The following is a 16,756-nucleotide window of genomic DNA, read 5'->3' as shown; positions in this document are numbered from 1 at the left end:
TTGATGGTCTCCACAAAAGGATTGGGATTGTTTTGGCCTAGTTATTTGCATTGTTTTTAATGTCAATAAAAATAGCTTTTCACCTTTCTAACAAAATAAAAGTTTATTGCTTGAATACATTCTTCTTCTTCTTCTTCTTCTTCTTCTTCTTCTATTTTGAACTATATTATTTAATACATATTTAACCAAAAATAAGATATCTATGTAAATATGTATATGTATCATTATTACTATTTAAAATATAATTATATATAATCTTTTTAATCTATTATTAAATTTTACTTGAAACTATATATAAAAATATATTATTCTTAAAATATATCTAAAATAAATTTAAAACATGTCTTTTATAATATATTTTTTCTTATTCAAACTTAAACATTTTTATTATGTTGATATTCACCAAAAAAGAGACAAAGATTTGAAATATTAATAATATAACAATAATTTAAAAAATTAATTGAAATTCCTAAATAGCAACTTATTCAATTAAATAGGTTGAATTAATTCTTATGTTTATAATAATTTAATGAAAAATAATTTACATTTTAAATTTATACTTATTAATTATATTATAATGAATGTAAATATTTACAATAATTATATATAGATCACTACTGTAAATGATAATTAAAAGGTAATATAGATTAAAAAATGGTATCTAGCAAACTTAAACTCATAATCTTAAATGATTCATAATAATATTATTTTAATTTAAATATATAATTACCTGATATGTCATAATTGACATAAAGAAAAATATATATTAATTTGAGGTAACGATGGAAAGAGAGTGCACACGGAGAGAGGAGGGAGGGTTGTTTGGGAGAGTGGGGTTGGAATAGAGATAGAAAGAGAGAGATGTGTAAAGGGAAGAGCAAGAGTCAGGGGTTGAGAAGAAGAGGGATATAGAGATGAAAGGAAGAGATAAATGAAGATGGTGAAAATAAAATATATAAGTAAGAGAGGGTAGAGAGCGAAATATAGGGATAGAGATGAATATAGGGAGAGATGGGGAATAAATATGGATATGGAGGAGAGGTGTATGTGGAGAAGAAAAGGGACATGTGATAAGAGAAGATAAAGGAATAAACATAGTTGGAGGGATGAATATAAATAAAGGAGATAGAAGTAAAAAAATGCTTGTGTGTGTGAGAGAGAGGGAGAGAATTGGGGCCGGGGTAGAAAGGTATGCAAGGAGATAATGGGGATGAAAGATATAAATATATGAAGAAGATAAAATGACTGGTATATAGATAAAGATAGAGGTAGAAAGAGATATACAGAGAATGGTAATGAGGGGGAGATATATAAGGATAGAAATAAAATAAATATAGATAGAGATGGAGGAATAGATTAGGGAAGAAAAAATGAGATGTAGATGCTTAAATGTATAGAAAGGCGGTGATGGAAAGAGATAGATGAGTACAGGGAGGGACATGTGTCTAGATATGGTGAGGAGAGACATGAGCACAATATCCTAATAGAGAAGTCTAACAAGAATATTTATATTATGTGATGATATGAATAGATAGAGATATGAAGACTGATAAAAAGTGATAGAAAGAGATAGATCAAGATAGAGAGATGTAGCTAGAGATAAGGGGATCAAGAGAGCTAGAGAGAGGTAAATATCTATATAGAACAAGGGCTGCGTGCAGCTCGAGTCCCTACCTAAAGGAGCAGGAAAAACTATTTGTATTAGGTATCTATATGAAATCTCAAACAACAAATAATCGTCACCATGCTTGAAATATAAGCATCACCATGCTTGAAATATTTAGCTACATGGCTGAGTGATGATTTGAAATAAAACAAACTATTTAAATGAATATTTTCATTTGACAAAGTTACTTTATCAATACTTCAACCAACTCATTTTATATTTTAGGAATAAGAAAGCCCAATAGGCAGAAAATATTGTAATACATAAACTCACCACGACAACGGATGGAGCAAAAAGTTGTTTGCTGAGCCAGTAAAAGGTTTCTGAAGCAAAGTTGCAGATACAAAGGTTGCGTTGAAAGAAGAATGCCCCATGTAGAGAAATTGGTATTTGATAGATGGGAATTTGACTACAAAATCTAAAGTAAATAATGTACGAACATGTCATGCATAGTGAGGCCCATTTGCTGTCACATGTTTGTAAGATGAATGTAGATCACATGTCTATAAGATGAATGTATATACACAAAATCTGTCTCTTTGACAATTTGCTAACACTTTACAGGAATACCAATACCAATTAGGTGTAAACACACAATTTAAAAACACCAAGTACTCAAGCCTCATACTCAAGATGTTTGACTGAGCGATCAGAATTCTTACATGTGTGAGGAGTGTGCCAAATTCATGTATTAGTGGAAGGTAGTGAAGTGGTAGACATGTACAATTTCAAGTCAATGTGATGAGCAACATTCGGTGATCATGATTAGTCTAGTTGTCTCGTAGGCTCGGTCATATAGTGTACACTGCTAGATAACCTGATTTGGCCACTAAATGAGAGTATCTGGAAAGGATTTGTAATGACATTTAAAAAGAGTAATAATATCTAATGTATGAGTATGTGAGTAGTATATGCCTTTGATGCCTGATGCAAAATCACTGGATGACAATAGTTGACTGACTGTGAAGGGTGGAAGAGTTTGATGAAAGTGACATGAAGCCAATTAATAGTGTATCAAGATAAGTGATAAAATTAAATTACGACTCCTCATCTTTGCAGAAAGAAGTTGTATAAAAATAGAAACATAAACTAGTGGCCAAAAAGTATAAAAGATCAAGTGAACATTGTAACATAGAAGTACCTTCTTGCCAAACAAAGGGCCATGATATACATACAAACCTAGAACATCAAAATGATACAAAAGGCTCAATGCGAAAGATTACTATTGCATATATGCAAGAAGAAATATTAGATGTGAGAGGAATATGTTAACCTTCACTAGTTTTATACATAGTCTTACTGTGAAGGATAAAAGAAATCGATGACGAGGAAAAGCGTAAGGAAGGTGGATGCCTTAGGACCCTTTAAAAATTTATTGCTGGTAGCTACAAGTAGGACAAATTACTAAGGGTGGGGTGTGAATCAATAATCACTTCATGAGTTCTACTCCATTGTTTTGGTTCGCCATAATCATATCCCAAGAAACAAATGATGCAAATGAGAATTGATTGAATTAATAGTGGCAAAAATATTCAAAAACCCTACTACAACAAAAGTATTTATAAATTACATTGAACTAAACCAATCTCTTTACACGCGTTGATTATATTTTCTCTCATATTGCCACATTCAAAATTTATGCAACATGTGTAAGGATAGAAAAGGCACGTAGATTGTGAAAGAATTGTCATACTACAAGCTGGAGTGTTTATAATTTGCCAAATGCCAATATTTTGAGTAATCTTTTTTTCTTCCTAATTTTCTCCTAGAAAAAGAAAAAGACCACTAGAAAAAAGGCCACATCCAATGGGAAAAGAAACAAAATGAAAAAATTACAGTTTAGTAGAGAATTAATACAAACTATAGGTTAAGTAATTGTTGTCACAATTTTCGAAAGATAGATTAATATGAAAATGCATTCCATAGCTTTAGTCTCCTGCTTTAACGGCAGGAACTAAAAAGATAGAGACAGAGTTATTAGTCTTGCCTTTTTAAAGGCGAGACTAATGTTTTTGATGGACCCCCTGCTTCGATCCGAATTAATTTGCCGTAAACAAATATGTTATATTCCAAAGTCTGGGTAAAGTTTGAAAACATTGATTTAAAAAAACAATTATCAAATTGTAATTCCTTTTTTTTATTGGTTCATCGGCAATTTCTTGGGAGTTAATTCTAATTTTCATAGACAAAAATTATAAAAATTACATATAAGCAGACGTGGGTAAGGCATAAGCCGTGTGCGTGCAAAGAGTAGGCAGACCTTCCTGGCCCGGGCGGAAGGTTCCGCAAAATTTGATTTCTGAAGAAAAAAAAGCCAAAAGCAAAACGATGACAATGTAATAAATGTATGTCAGGCAACGTGTCTGTTCCAAGGTAAGATATAGAATCGATTGATGAAGACGATTCTAATTTAAAATCGTATTACAATATTTTATTTCTAACCACGGTGAGATGTTTCATCAAACATATTATTTAGCATTTATCCCAAGTCCTGTCACTTTAAAAGCGTTTAGATGTTCGCATTGATTTTTTATGATAATAAAAATGAATTTTATTATTGAGTTGTTTATTTGTTTTATAGTGAAGAAGGTCAGATTTCTATTGTTTTAAAAAAATTTAAAGTTGGGGAAGCATATTTGGAAGTTGTAAAAATAGAAATAAGTTAAGATTTTCTTTATAAATTTATGGAATTATTTAATTCTTTTATGTCAAAGTAAAAGCGAGTGCGAGAAAAAAAAAAAGTCAACAATATTTTATAAAACCAAATAAATTTTATTCATTTTGTTTTATACATTTTTATTAGTATAAATATTTTTAATTTTTTTATTTATAAATATTATTTTATGTATTTTTAATTGTATATATAAATACAAGATTTATTTTTAATTAATTTATTTATAAATATTATTTTATGTATTTTTAATTGTATATATAAATGCAAGATTTATATCTTTATTCAATTGAATATCTAGATAACTTTGAGAACTATTTTTTTATATAATTTTTTTAATGAATACTTGTGCAAAATTGGGATAATTGTTGGTTATAAACTTTAATACATAGTTGAATATATTTTAAAATGAGAAAAATAAATAAATTTAATCTTTGAAACTCAAATTGGTGACATGAGTTATTTCTACTTGTTCATAAGGCTCATTATGAAGCAACATATGTTTTGGATGTAATTATGAAAATAAAACACTTTACATATTTTTACACTTGCTATAAATTTGTTTTAATAATAATCTACTCTCTAAGACTCAAAAGGGGACTCGAGCTCCACAAAAGCTCTTGTTCATAAAGAGTAATGTCATTTTCTCTATCCCTCTATATATTCTTTCTTTATTAATCTTTGCTATATCTTAAGTATACCTATTGCAACGCAAGGTGCCATTGGTAGTTTTACTAAGGTGCAAACCGCTTTATACTTACCAATAAACGCGAACTTTTACAGCAAAGGATTATATGCTTTCATCTTTTCGTTTAATCATATAGTTCTGGGTCCATGATCGTTCTGGCGGGAGTTCTATCCAGTACCCAAAGAAAACACATTTCACTGATTTGCAGAGGTTGGGGAGGGGAGGTTTAGAGAAAAAAACACAGAGACGATACGGTTCAGCAGGTACCTAATAGTTATGGCCTATTTTTGACCCGTGTGAAAGTAGCACAACATGTAAACAAATTTGAAAATCCCGCCCATTCCGAAGCAAATCTCTCCAGTTACGCACCTACTATGGAAATATTTGGCTCTTAAGCTTTATAGGTGATCTATTTCTTCAATACTTATTTTATTCGAACAAGCTCGAAAAAACAAAAAGCTAGGGTATGGAGGTGCCTATAGTGGGGAGCGACGCAGTACAGTGGATTGAAGTGAATGTTCCGAGAAATACGCCTGCACAACATGACCTCTGCGCCTCTCCTCCGCGCGATGCAGCTGGGTGTTTTACCATTGCCTCCTCTTCGGATTACGTTATCTGGTGAGTTTCCTGCATTTCTCGAAAATCTTAATCTTTTTTTTTAATCTCATTATCGTCTCAACTATAGACGGCACTTCCAAATGAAAAGTGGCGGACCTTTAGGCACACAACACAGCAGCCGAAATTAACCTTTATGCTACGGAGAATTAAATAAAGAACCTTACCAGCGAAAACACTACTTGTTGAGCCGCTGCAGTTATTTTTGGGTGACGCGAAAATTGGAAACTGCTAAAAAAACTCTAAGCCTTATACGCAAACACTGCAATTCCGAAGCTTGATCTAACCATGCATGATCATGATTCAAAATTGAATAGTTCTTTATAATTTCTTAGCAAGTTATTGCCGCTGCCTTTGCCTGGGTGCTGTAAAGGACTCTTTGTTACTGGGAGAAAGAATGAAAGAAAAACATTGATGTCCATGAATGACCAAAAATAGATAGAAGGCTTTGGAACCTACATCCCGTAATATATCAAAGAACTAGGGCAAAAAGGGCTCTAAAAATGAAGCAAAAAAAAGTAAATATGAAAAATGAGATAACCTTTAAAAATGTTATCTCCAATGAAGTGTAGTTATCAAAGGAGAAGTTGGAGGAAAACTCTGCAAAACAGTTGAAAGAAAGGAACACCACCAAGTTGGAGAACCAAAATTCTTAGGTGTCACCGTTTAGCAATCCACGGGGGAGCCACTGATGATATTGTCTATTACTGTAGGAGGACCAATGACAACTCAGAGAATCTAAGTCACAAGGTTTGAGTTTGAGTTCGAGTTCGACAACTATGAAGTTTGGATGAAGTTCGACAAGTCAAAAAAATCTAAAAAAATTCGACATTAAATTCGTCCAATGTAATTTTAAAAATATATAAATATATACTATTTTTATTATATTATATTTTAATAATTGATAAATAATATAAGTATTGTGATGTTTAATTATAATTTGTAAGTACACACTAGTTATTATTATATAATACAAAATAATATTGACATATTTTAATAGTTGATAAATATTATAAAATTCATAACAATAATAAATTAAAAATTAATAATAATAACAATTTTTTTGTATAAATATCAAGTAAACCTAAAATTAAATACTCTTAAAACATTAAACATACTATAATAAAAATTCAAAACTATTAAATAAAATCAAACCTAAATAATATCTAAACATTACAAAATAATTATGCCCCAAACTGCCGACGGGAGGAATGAAAGTGGAGTTTTCTTAGACGCCGTTTGCAAGGTATGAAGTTTGTACATGGAAAGCAGACACCATTCGTTCAAGAGAAAGCAGACGGGAAAGAAGACGACCCATTACACAGACTCCCCTATGACTGTACACGGACTCACTCACTTGTACATGGACTCCCCTGCACTCACGGTTTAGAAACGACAACCTGCGACCAATACACAGAGTTCTTTGCACTCACGATTTTAGAAATGACGAATTTAGGCCGAACTTATATGAATTTTTTAATATTTCTTTAGGTTCACTGAATTTCGAAAATTCGGCGAACCTTGTGACACAACAGAGAATGTTTGTTGGGGAATGTCCAGGGCTAATGAGGTTGATTTGGATAATCCTTTTTAAGCCAAATAACTGTTGAAGATATGAAAGAAGTTGGTGATGTGAATTAGGCCCCTGAGATTTGTGTTCTGGAAAAGGAGTGTGAGAGGGTCCACAATGTTGAGACAGATAAGGCTATGATCAGCAAAGTGAGATTTGGGATCCCGAGGAGCCTTAGTCATAATAGATTGCAAAGAAATGCAGTGCTTCATTGAAAAGGGCTTGGTATCTCCAATGCTTGTGGTAGGTTGAAATAAGGAAGTAATCAATTTGGTAAGTCTAGGATCACCATAGAGTGATCTATGGCTATAGTTGGAAATCTGGCCAAGTACCTTTGATGGGGCTAATGGAAGAAAGTGGGAGTAGAACCACTAAAATGGCCAAGCACCGTTAATGAGGATGACAAAAGAAATCGGAAACAGAACTACTAGAATATCCCTACACATGAAATAGTACCTCTGATGGATCTCTTTGTAGATTGAACTCTAGAAAATTAAAGGCTCTTTTGATTCTACTTCTTGAAGAGAACTAAGGTGACACAACAACCTACAATAGAACAAAGGAACTCCTCAAATCATGAGACCGAAGGTATTGAAGATTTGTGTGGCCAAACGATGTTCACATCAACAAAGTGAAAGAAATATTTTAGAAAAATAGTTTAGGGTTGAGAGAATTTAGACAAATGTTCAATAAACTTGGATGCATTAAAAGTAAATGTCCTCTCCAATGGATGTGTTGAGCACCTCTTTCCTAGGATGAAGACAAAGGAACACATAAGGAGTATTTAAAAGGAGACATTTGGTTCAAATAAATTGCAATAGATTTGAAGACTAGATGGACCTCAAAGAACTAAAAGACCAACATTTGGGAACTTAAAGAGGCAATCTCATTTGAGGAATAAAGTACTAAAAGATGATATTGCCCATAGGATAAAGTAGAACCATCCATCTTAGCTTGTGAATAGAGCAAGAGAGATTCAAGATACTTTGTTGAACATTTGATACACTTAGATGGGGGCAGGGGTGAATTGGTGAATCAGTAAATCCTTAAAATTGTTGATGTGACTAAACAACCGTCCACATAGCATAAATATAAACTGAAAGTAGAAAGACAGATTAAAAACAGAAAACAACACATAACACCACTGTTTTTGTGGTAAACACAATATTTGTAAAACCATAGCAAAGATTATCTCTCAATATGTTATAACTGGTAATGGCAAATTACAGTTTAGTTCACTGCCGAAGGACGACTCACTATATTGGTATACAAAATGGAACTTTTATGATTGCATCTTACATATGCATGAGATATAGTTCCAATAAAGATGACACAAAAAATTTACACACTTCATCTTGTTGCTGCTGCTGCAAAAACAAGTACGACAGAGTATACCCCTTTTCTTCAGTTTCACCAAGGGTCCATTTGGTTGCTGGAATTAGTTAATGCTGGAATTGTCAAATTCTGGAATTTGACAATTCAAAAAGTTTTAAATCCGGAAAATAATTTCTGGAATATGTTTGGAACAGTTTGATTCACCTGGGATGCATAGTGAGAAAATGAATTTTCTATGTTTGATATCATAATTCTGAAATTGGAATTGGAATACCTCTACAACCGTTTTTGCTGCCAAGGTCTTCCCCATTTTCTGAACTTTGTTTGAGTAAATATTTTTGGAAGTTTCTTGCAATCATTGAACACAACATTAATACAGATTTGTCAAATGGGAGTTTATTCAATTAATACTTGTAAAACCTCTAGTTGTATCTTAAACATCACTTCAAATTATTTTGGGATCTTAATTAATGAATCCTTTAGATTTGTTTTTTCTTCTTTGTCGATTCTTGATAGTGTATATGCATATGGAAATCCTTTATCATTATTGGCAGCAAGTTGGCACTACTGGAAAAATGCTGCCCTTTCTGATGTTGGTCTCTCTCTCGTAACTTCGTTATAAAGGGGTGTGTATTCTTAGTAATTTCGCTCATCCTGATTAAATGAGAAGCTTCGTTGAAGTTCAAATAAGGTGAATTTGAAGTTGTCGGTTAGTTCATTGTGTAATGGGCACCCCTGAATGTCCCAAAAACTAAACCAAATTGCTGAAAGGAATTATGTCAAACAGTTTGCATTCAACTTCTTAAAACCCCTTATAACTCTGGAAATCAAACGTTTATTTGTTTGTTGTGTTTCGTGCATGGAATTGGTATCATACAACATAAACAAGAAAGAAACTACAACAATATGCAAAGTGGAAATGAACTACTGCTAATAAAATGTTATTTTCAGAATTCATAAAATCAAATACATGGCAGATTTATCAACTCACTAATTACTTCAGCAATATTGTCATAATACTCCAGCCCATGCTTACGAACTTGCTGCTACAATACTTTGTCCTCCAATCAGTCCACTACCTTCATAATACCATTCCCTCCAAGCGGCAAAGCGTCGGACAAGTAGTGAAGAAGATATGAGCAAAATATCAAATCTGCCTGTAGCCGGAAATGCAACTAAACTGCCTGATAATGAAGCCAATAAGAAAGAATTCCAAAGGCCAAACCCCAAGGGAATGACGTCTAGAATGTTACAAGAGAGGATAGACGTCCTCAAATGCCAAGAACAAAGCTGCAACTCACACACCAATTTCTTCTCATATTCAACCTGCCTAATGAAGCTACAAATGCTTCCTTTTATTCTATTCCCACGGGTCCGCTCAACTCATATGGGCAATGTGGGATAAAGATGTGTAATATAAAACATATATTAAAATACCCCTTATGTCTCCCTTGGGTACACATCACCATAAAATAAATATTAAAGTAACACTTTAATATTTTACAATTAAATTAGACGTTACTTTAATAAAACTTCAGGCATTAAAATGTATTAGCAATCAGACTCCGAATAATGCGAGTGATAGCTCATCAGAAAGCTCTCACCGAGGAGTATCGAATCCAATCACCAAAATTGACCTGCACTGTGTCTTGCCGACTTACTAAAAATAGTAAGTATGCCTGAAACTGAGTAAATCACTTCGTTTTGGCCCAAACTGGAAATGACTAGGCCAAAACACTCCAAGATCCCATTAAACCCTTCGTTAGCCCTCGGGACCATGTAGAACAAGGCTAACGCACACACACTTGGTCAACTGCTAAAATGGGGACATTACACATTGCCCAATATATATACATGCATTCACCATTTGCTATTTGTTAAAATCCTGATTTCAATTCATACTTGCTTTGGTACTTGGATCTTTGCCGATTTCTCTTCAATGTCAAAGTTGTGTATTGTTTGGCAGATTTGGGTCATCCTCTGATCTTCAACGTTTTAATGTTAAATGTTGATTTCAATTCATATTGCTCTAGTTCTTGGATCTTTAACAATTTCTCTCCAATTTTGAAGTTGTGTATTGTTTGGCTGATTTGGGTCATTGTTTGATCTTTAATTTTTTATGGCAATGATTGGGTCGTATTACTATGGTAGACAACAACAGGGTTGTATTGCCAAAACAAGAAGCATAATCAATAATTTGCAAGTCACGACTCTCATTGTATCATTGACTTCTTTGATTTTTAGGGCAACCTTCTCTGCTTTCTCTGCATTTCTAATGTCAATTGATAAGTCAAACATAAAAAAGTCAAATTGTGATTTTGCTATTAGGATTCAATTGTGTAGTTTTTAGAGTCAAACTCATTGACCAATATTTCATGAGCAGTGGTTCACACTAACCCATCTCTAATGGAATGAATGGAACACTTAGCACTCATTGCATCGAGGTGATGCTCACAAAGGTGAAGCACCGAGACTTCTTGGGAGGTCACCCCTCCTAGTATTACACCATCTTGAGCGTGCTCAACCATGGAGTTTCCTCCATGGTGAAACTCACTTTGCTTGCAGCCTCATTTGCAAAACCTTCAACAAGTGTTGTGCCTTATGAATCATTCACTAGAAAGCCCCTTAAGCTCATCAATTGATAAGTAATATATATTTTCTACAATAAGTCAAATGGTGATATTACTATAAAGATTCAACTATGTAGATTTTTGAGTCAAACTCATTGACCCATGGGGTTGCAAGCAAAGTGGGTTTAACCATGGAGGAAACTCCATAGTTAAGCACTTTCAAGCTAAAGTTGTACTAGGACGAGTGACCTCCTGGGGAGATCCAATGCTTCATCTTTGTGAGCATCACCTAGATGTAATGAGTGCTAAGTGTTTCGTTCATTATCATGAGAAATGGGTTCATGTGAGGCACTCCTCATGAAACAAGGGTCAATGAGTTTGACTCTAAAAACTACACAATTGAATCTTGATAGCAATATCACAATTTGACTTACTGTGGAAAATATGTTTGACTTATCAATTGATGAGCTTAAGAGGCTTTCTAGTGAATAGTTCCTAAGGCATAACACTTGCTTAAGTTTTTGCAATTGGGGTTACAAGCAAAATGGGTTTAACCATGGAGGAAACTCCATAGTTAAGCGCACTCGAGTTGGAGTTGTACTAGGATGGTTGACCTCCTAGGAAGCCTCGATGCTGCACCTCTTACGCATCACCTAGATGTAATGAGTTCTAAGTGTTTCATTCATTCTCATGAGAGATGGGTTTGTGTGAACCACTACCCATGAAACATGGGTCAATGAGTTTGACTAGAAAAACTACATAGTTGAATTTTGATACTAATAGCACAATTTGACATACTGTGGAACATATGTCTCACTTATCAAAAGATGCATCAATGCTTAGAGGAAACTTGCGAAACAAAATGAAAGAGTCAATATGCCTATGTTTACATGCATCAAGGAGACATTTACAAAATCACCCCATGTTTAATTTTTGGTGCCATCAAGACAAGAAGTACGAAAATTTTGACTTCACACTTGCTACTCACATTCCATGAGATAGTGCCTTCTAGAAATCTGCCAAACTGAGATTCAATTCAACATCATCAAGCTGCACTAACCAATTATACTCGTAGATGGAAAATTCTCGCTCGACAATAGACTTGTCAAGCCCCAAAAAAAACTTGGGAAAAATTCAGCCAGTTTAAATAAAAGCTCGGAAAAAAGCTTAGGAGCCTAAAAAAAAACTTAAATTTAATTTAAATTTTTTTTTTTTTTTCAAAATTCAATTCATTCAATGAGTTAATTAATGAGAACACAAATGAATCAAGAAGAGTTTGGATATATGTAAATGCATGTGGGTAAAAAATTGCATTTTTATACGGAATGATGATGGTGGGAAGCAAAATAGTAAATAGTTTCTATAAAACTAGAAGTAAATACATCAGTGCAATTAGTTTCTATGAAACTAGAAGTAAATACATCACAACAAATAGTTTCTATAAAATTAGAAGTAAATACATCATAACAAAATAGTTTGATACTGAGTTTGAGCAATTTTGGCCTTCTGCAAGTGGAAAGTAATGCTTGTCTTGGGTGTGAGCAAGTGGTTGAGTTAAGTCTATTAGGACTTAAGAATGTTGAATTGAAACCATGTGATTTCCGAGAAAATGAGTTAGCATCATTAGAAAATCCTTGTTCCAGGTTCAAGTTGACCTCCAATAGCCAAGATAGGTTGTGCAAGATAACACTATTGAAGGCATGCTGAATCTTGAAATTTGGCTAAACCTGGAATTTTATGAAAATCGCCAAAATCTATAATCTGCATCTTAATTCTTATGAAGCTGAAACCTATCTCAAACATCCTAATGGTATTTATAAAGTATAACGTAGAATAACTTATACTTAAATGTTATATTTGTATAAATCCTTCTGCTATTTAGCCGAAAAACTGACTAAATCCTCTTGCAAATAAGAAATGAGCTTCATAATGACATTTGTTTTCAGCTTTTAGATGCTGAAAGAAATGTTGGTGATAGTTTTTTTTTCAAAAACTTGCGAGTTTTTACTATAAACTCGTTGATTTTTCAGCAAGTTTTTCTTGGTGTAACTTGCTGAGCAAAAAAACTTGGCGATTATTCGGTGATTTTTCCATCTATGCTTAGGTGTTCATAATGAATTTGATGGCTTGTGAAGATTATAGACATGCAAACCTATTTGCCAGAAAAATCATGATGAAGGTCTTTGCCTGAAATCACATAATGACTAATTGTGAAACTATTTATACCAAATACACAAGACTCGGATTAGCTATAGAATGAATTTAATGCAAAAGTCCACATTTTGGCTAGTTGAAAATGGAACAAACAAGTTTAAAATTAGATTTACTTATAAACCAAAATAAGCAAATGCAATTTTTACTTACCTGTATAGTCCAATATATACAAATTTAATATTTATTTAATATCACCAAAACAATTCTATTTATTTGGAGTAAGCAAATGTTGATTCTGAAGCCTTGGTGCAAGCACAATTTTTTATGAAACCATAGGAAATTGTAAACAGCTGATGATGAAATCCTAAATAGGAATATGCAGAATTTGAGCAGTTTGCAATTGAAAATAATAAATTTTGAATGAAATCACATGAATTTGTCGTTTAATTTAACGAAAAATGGAATGATATGTAAAACTAGAACATTTTTGGTTTAAATTTCCAGAAAATAGTGCAAAAAAAGGGAATATTTGTCTTTTGTTTTTTTTTTCATCGAATCACATGATATTCAATTAAACAGTCAGGCAGAAAGGTGAGATTCAAAATCTTGTGATATATCACGAAACTTTCCTTTGATCCACTTTTATGAGCATAGGGGATCTAAGCAATTAAGGTGATATATGGCATGCTAGAAGATTTTAGGGTTGTGGTGGAGGGCAACATGGAGCTTGTGCGGTCATATGTACTGCTTGTTTGTGTCTTCTTCCTCTATATATCTATATGTTGGCCCCAATTTTCTCTAATTAAAACAGTGGCTTCTCCATGCCTTTTGCCACTATCAGTTCTTTCATTCCAAACTGATGCTTTTTTACATTACTCAATCTCTGGAACTTTACATCTGTTTGTGTTCATGTCTATTTTTAAGAAAGATAATGTTTTAACCTTTAGCTTAGGGCCCTAACCTAGGTCCTCTTCTCCATGGATAACCTTTGCAACTCAATCTAAGCAGAGTTATGTGTAACCTTTGCGACTTAATCTAAGCAGAGTTATGTGTTCTTGGGGAGCCTGAAGTTCCTATTTCTTATATGTCATTTTGTCGTTGTTTTGGGCCTTACCATTTCTAAGCAAGCCCATTTCTCATATCTCTTCTTGCTGAATTAGGGTAAGATCCTCATCAAAGTATTTGTGTGTGCCTTTGGGGAACCCCTTGCTCAATATCATATTTTTGTCTTCTATGTTTGAAGTAACCCTTACATGCTTGCTCATAGTATTTTTTTTGTGCATTTACAAATCTTTTGTGCTCGCTGAATTATTCCATACTGTAAATGATCTTTAAGGAAGTCCCTTGTTATTTTTTTTGAATTTTTCTTTTCTCCATTGTCTTTTAACCCTTTAATGATGATATTTTCTGCCTTTTCATTTCTGTATTTCTCTTCTTGCCTCCTTAGATGTTTTTCTATGGGCTCACTTGGCATGTTTGATGGCCCCTTTACTACTTGTGTCCATGACTGAACCTCTTTTATTTGTTCTCTTAATTGGTTTTCTTTTAATGTCATGTTTTCTATTGCAGATTGTTTGTGGGTTATTATCTCTTTCAGTTGCACTTAATTTGCTTCCTTCTGTTGTTTTCATTTTCTTTAATGTTTGCCTTTTCAAAATCAACCCTTATTCACCTTTTTCCATCTTAAACTGTAATTTTTGTGCCTGTTCTCTGAGTGATTTGTTTTCCCTTGCTAGTTTTAGATTGTTTTTTGTGAACACATATATCTTTAAGATATGATATTGAGAACATAATCAATGCCAGCACCATTTCCATGAGGAAGGTGCATAAATCTATGAATAATGATGAGAGCCCATTAAGAACGTGGATTCTGAGATACTGCCAGATGGAGAAGGTGACTACCATAAGCAGTGGCAAGACAGTTCTTGTCAGCTGAAATCCTTGATTAACCAAACTCATTTGCATCTAACTCCTAAGGAAAATCTCGTCATTCGCAAGATTATGAATGGACATCTGGAGGGTGTGGGTGGAAGCATTCAAGTCTCGAGAAGGATAACATCACCCAAGTAGGAGTATTGGGAAATCCTTGGATAAAGAAAACTAGAAGTAAAGATTTGCCTCTATATAAACAACATATGCATAAGAAACAAGCAGAAAATATACTGTAGCAGTGCAAATATCCTGAAGCATGGGCATGCCCCTTTGACCTTGGATCGCATAACTCTGGAATGTAAACCCTTTGACCTTGGATCACATAACTCTGGAATGTAAATTAAAAGGCTAAATACAGAATCCTAGATCAGATGTTGTTTCGAAAGAAATGAACCACTGCACTTGAACCATACGCATCTCGTAATCTACAGGTCTCACATTGGAAGGTAGAGGTGCAGACATAACTTGTAACTGTAGGGAGAGCCCTGAGCTTGTGGATTTCAATAAGAAGGATAACATCCCTAGAAACAATATCATCTTGAAAGGTACTTGGAGAAGACCATACAAGATTGTTTTAATTTTAATAGGCAACGGAGATGTTATACCCACTGAATGAGACTCAAGAATGTAGTCATGTAAACAATCCAAAGTGTGATAATCTTTGGGTTTGGGTATCACAAATAATAACATTGCAGCCACTAATAATGGATCACTTTGCTTTTTTGGCAGCAACAACCAAATCATGATCCTTGAGAACAGCATCTCCTAATCTACAGGTCTCACATTGGAAGGTAGAGGTGCAGACATAACTTGTAACTGTAAAGAGAGCCCTGAGCTTGTGGATTTCAATAAGAAGGATAACATCCCTAGAAACAATAGCATCTTGAAAGGTGCTTGGAGAAGACCATACAAATCGTTTTAATTTTAATAGGCAATGGGGATGTTATACCAACCGAATGAGACTCAAGAATGTAGTCATGTAAACAATCCAAAGTGTGATAATCTTTGGGTTTGGATATCACAAATAATAACATTGCAGTCACTAATAATGGATCGCTTTGCTTTTTTGGGAGCAACAACCAAATTATGAGCCTTTTGAAACTCCTCCACCTGAAATCATGTGAGAATAACATCCTGAAATATTTTCAGAGAGAGATAAAACTATTTTTTTCACTCTAATGCATCGTAAATGCTATCAATTTGATTGGAAGTGATCACAAAGGTGTTATCTGGAGTCAACCAAGCTCTGTCTAGGGAGATTTCTTTTGGAGACCTTGAAGGAAGCTGTGACATACCTGAAGGGGCTTAGTTGGGCCTAGGAAGCCTAGGAACCTGGAGATTAAATGCTTTGGCAAGTCAATCCTCCTCTTTATTAAATTTGGCTTGAGAACTATTGCGGAAACAGGAGGGGTTTCTAACCATCTTTAACCACTTAAACCTACAGGCATTTTATTCATTCACCTCTTTCTTGACGGACTCTTGACATGCTTTTGTTTTTTTCCTTAAGATACTCGTAGTTTAGGAACAACTCATATTGGTTTTTACAATCAAGGAA

The 16,756-nt window shown here is 33.7% G+C and overlaps 1 protein-coding gene across 7 annotated transcripts in view; it reads left to right on the top strand.

The window, feature by feature from the left end:
• Positions 1-5,025: 5,025 nt before the first annotated feature.
• Positions 5,026-16,756, top strand: part of LOC149566692 (nuclear pore complex protein NUP160-like) — a 199,004-nt gene continuing 187,273 nt past the window's right edge. For 3 of the 7 annotated variants that reach the window (XM_089820008.1, XM_089820007.1, XM_089820014.1), the window contains exon 1: positions 5,056-5,643. In XM_089820008.1, the coding sequence (XP_089676134.1) occupies positions 5,492-5,643 (152 nt within the window). In that variant the 5' untranslated portion in view covers positions 5,056-5,491. Of the gene's footprint in view, positions 5,644-16,756 lie in introns of all 7 variants that reach the window. The other 4 variants (XM_089820011.1, XM_089820010.1, XM_089820013.1 and 1 more) reach the window with 4 other exon arrangements.

Source organism: Cupressus sempervirens, chromosome 3 (assembly GCF_028749045.1).
Source record: "Cupressus sempervirens isolate cs-2001-9-10 chromosome 3, ASM2874904v1, whole genome shotgun sequence".
In the NCBI taxonomy this organism is placed as follows: Eukaryota; Viridiplantae; Streptophyta; class Pinopsida; order Cupressales; family Cupressaceae; genus Cupressus; species Cupressus sempervirens.
The sequence above is the reverse complement of the archived record's forward strand: the minus strand, read 5'-3'. Positions and strand labels throughout refer to the sequence as shown.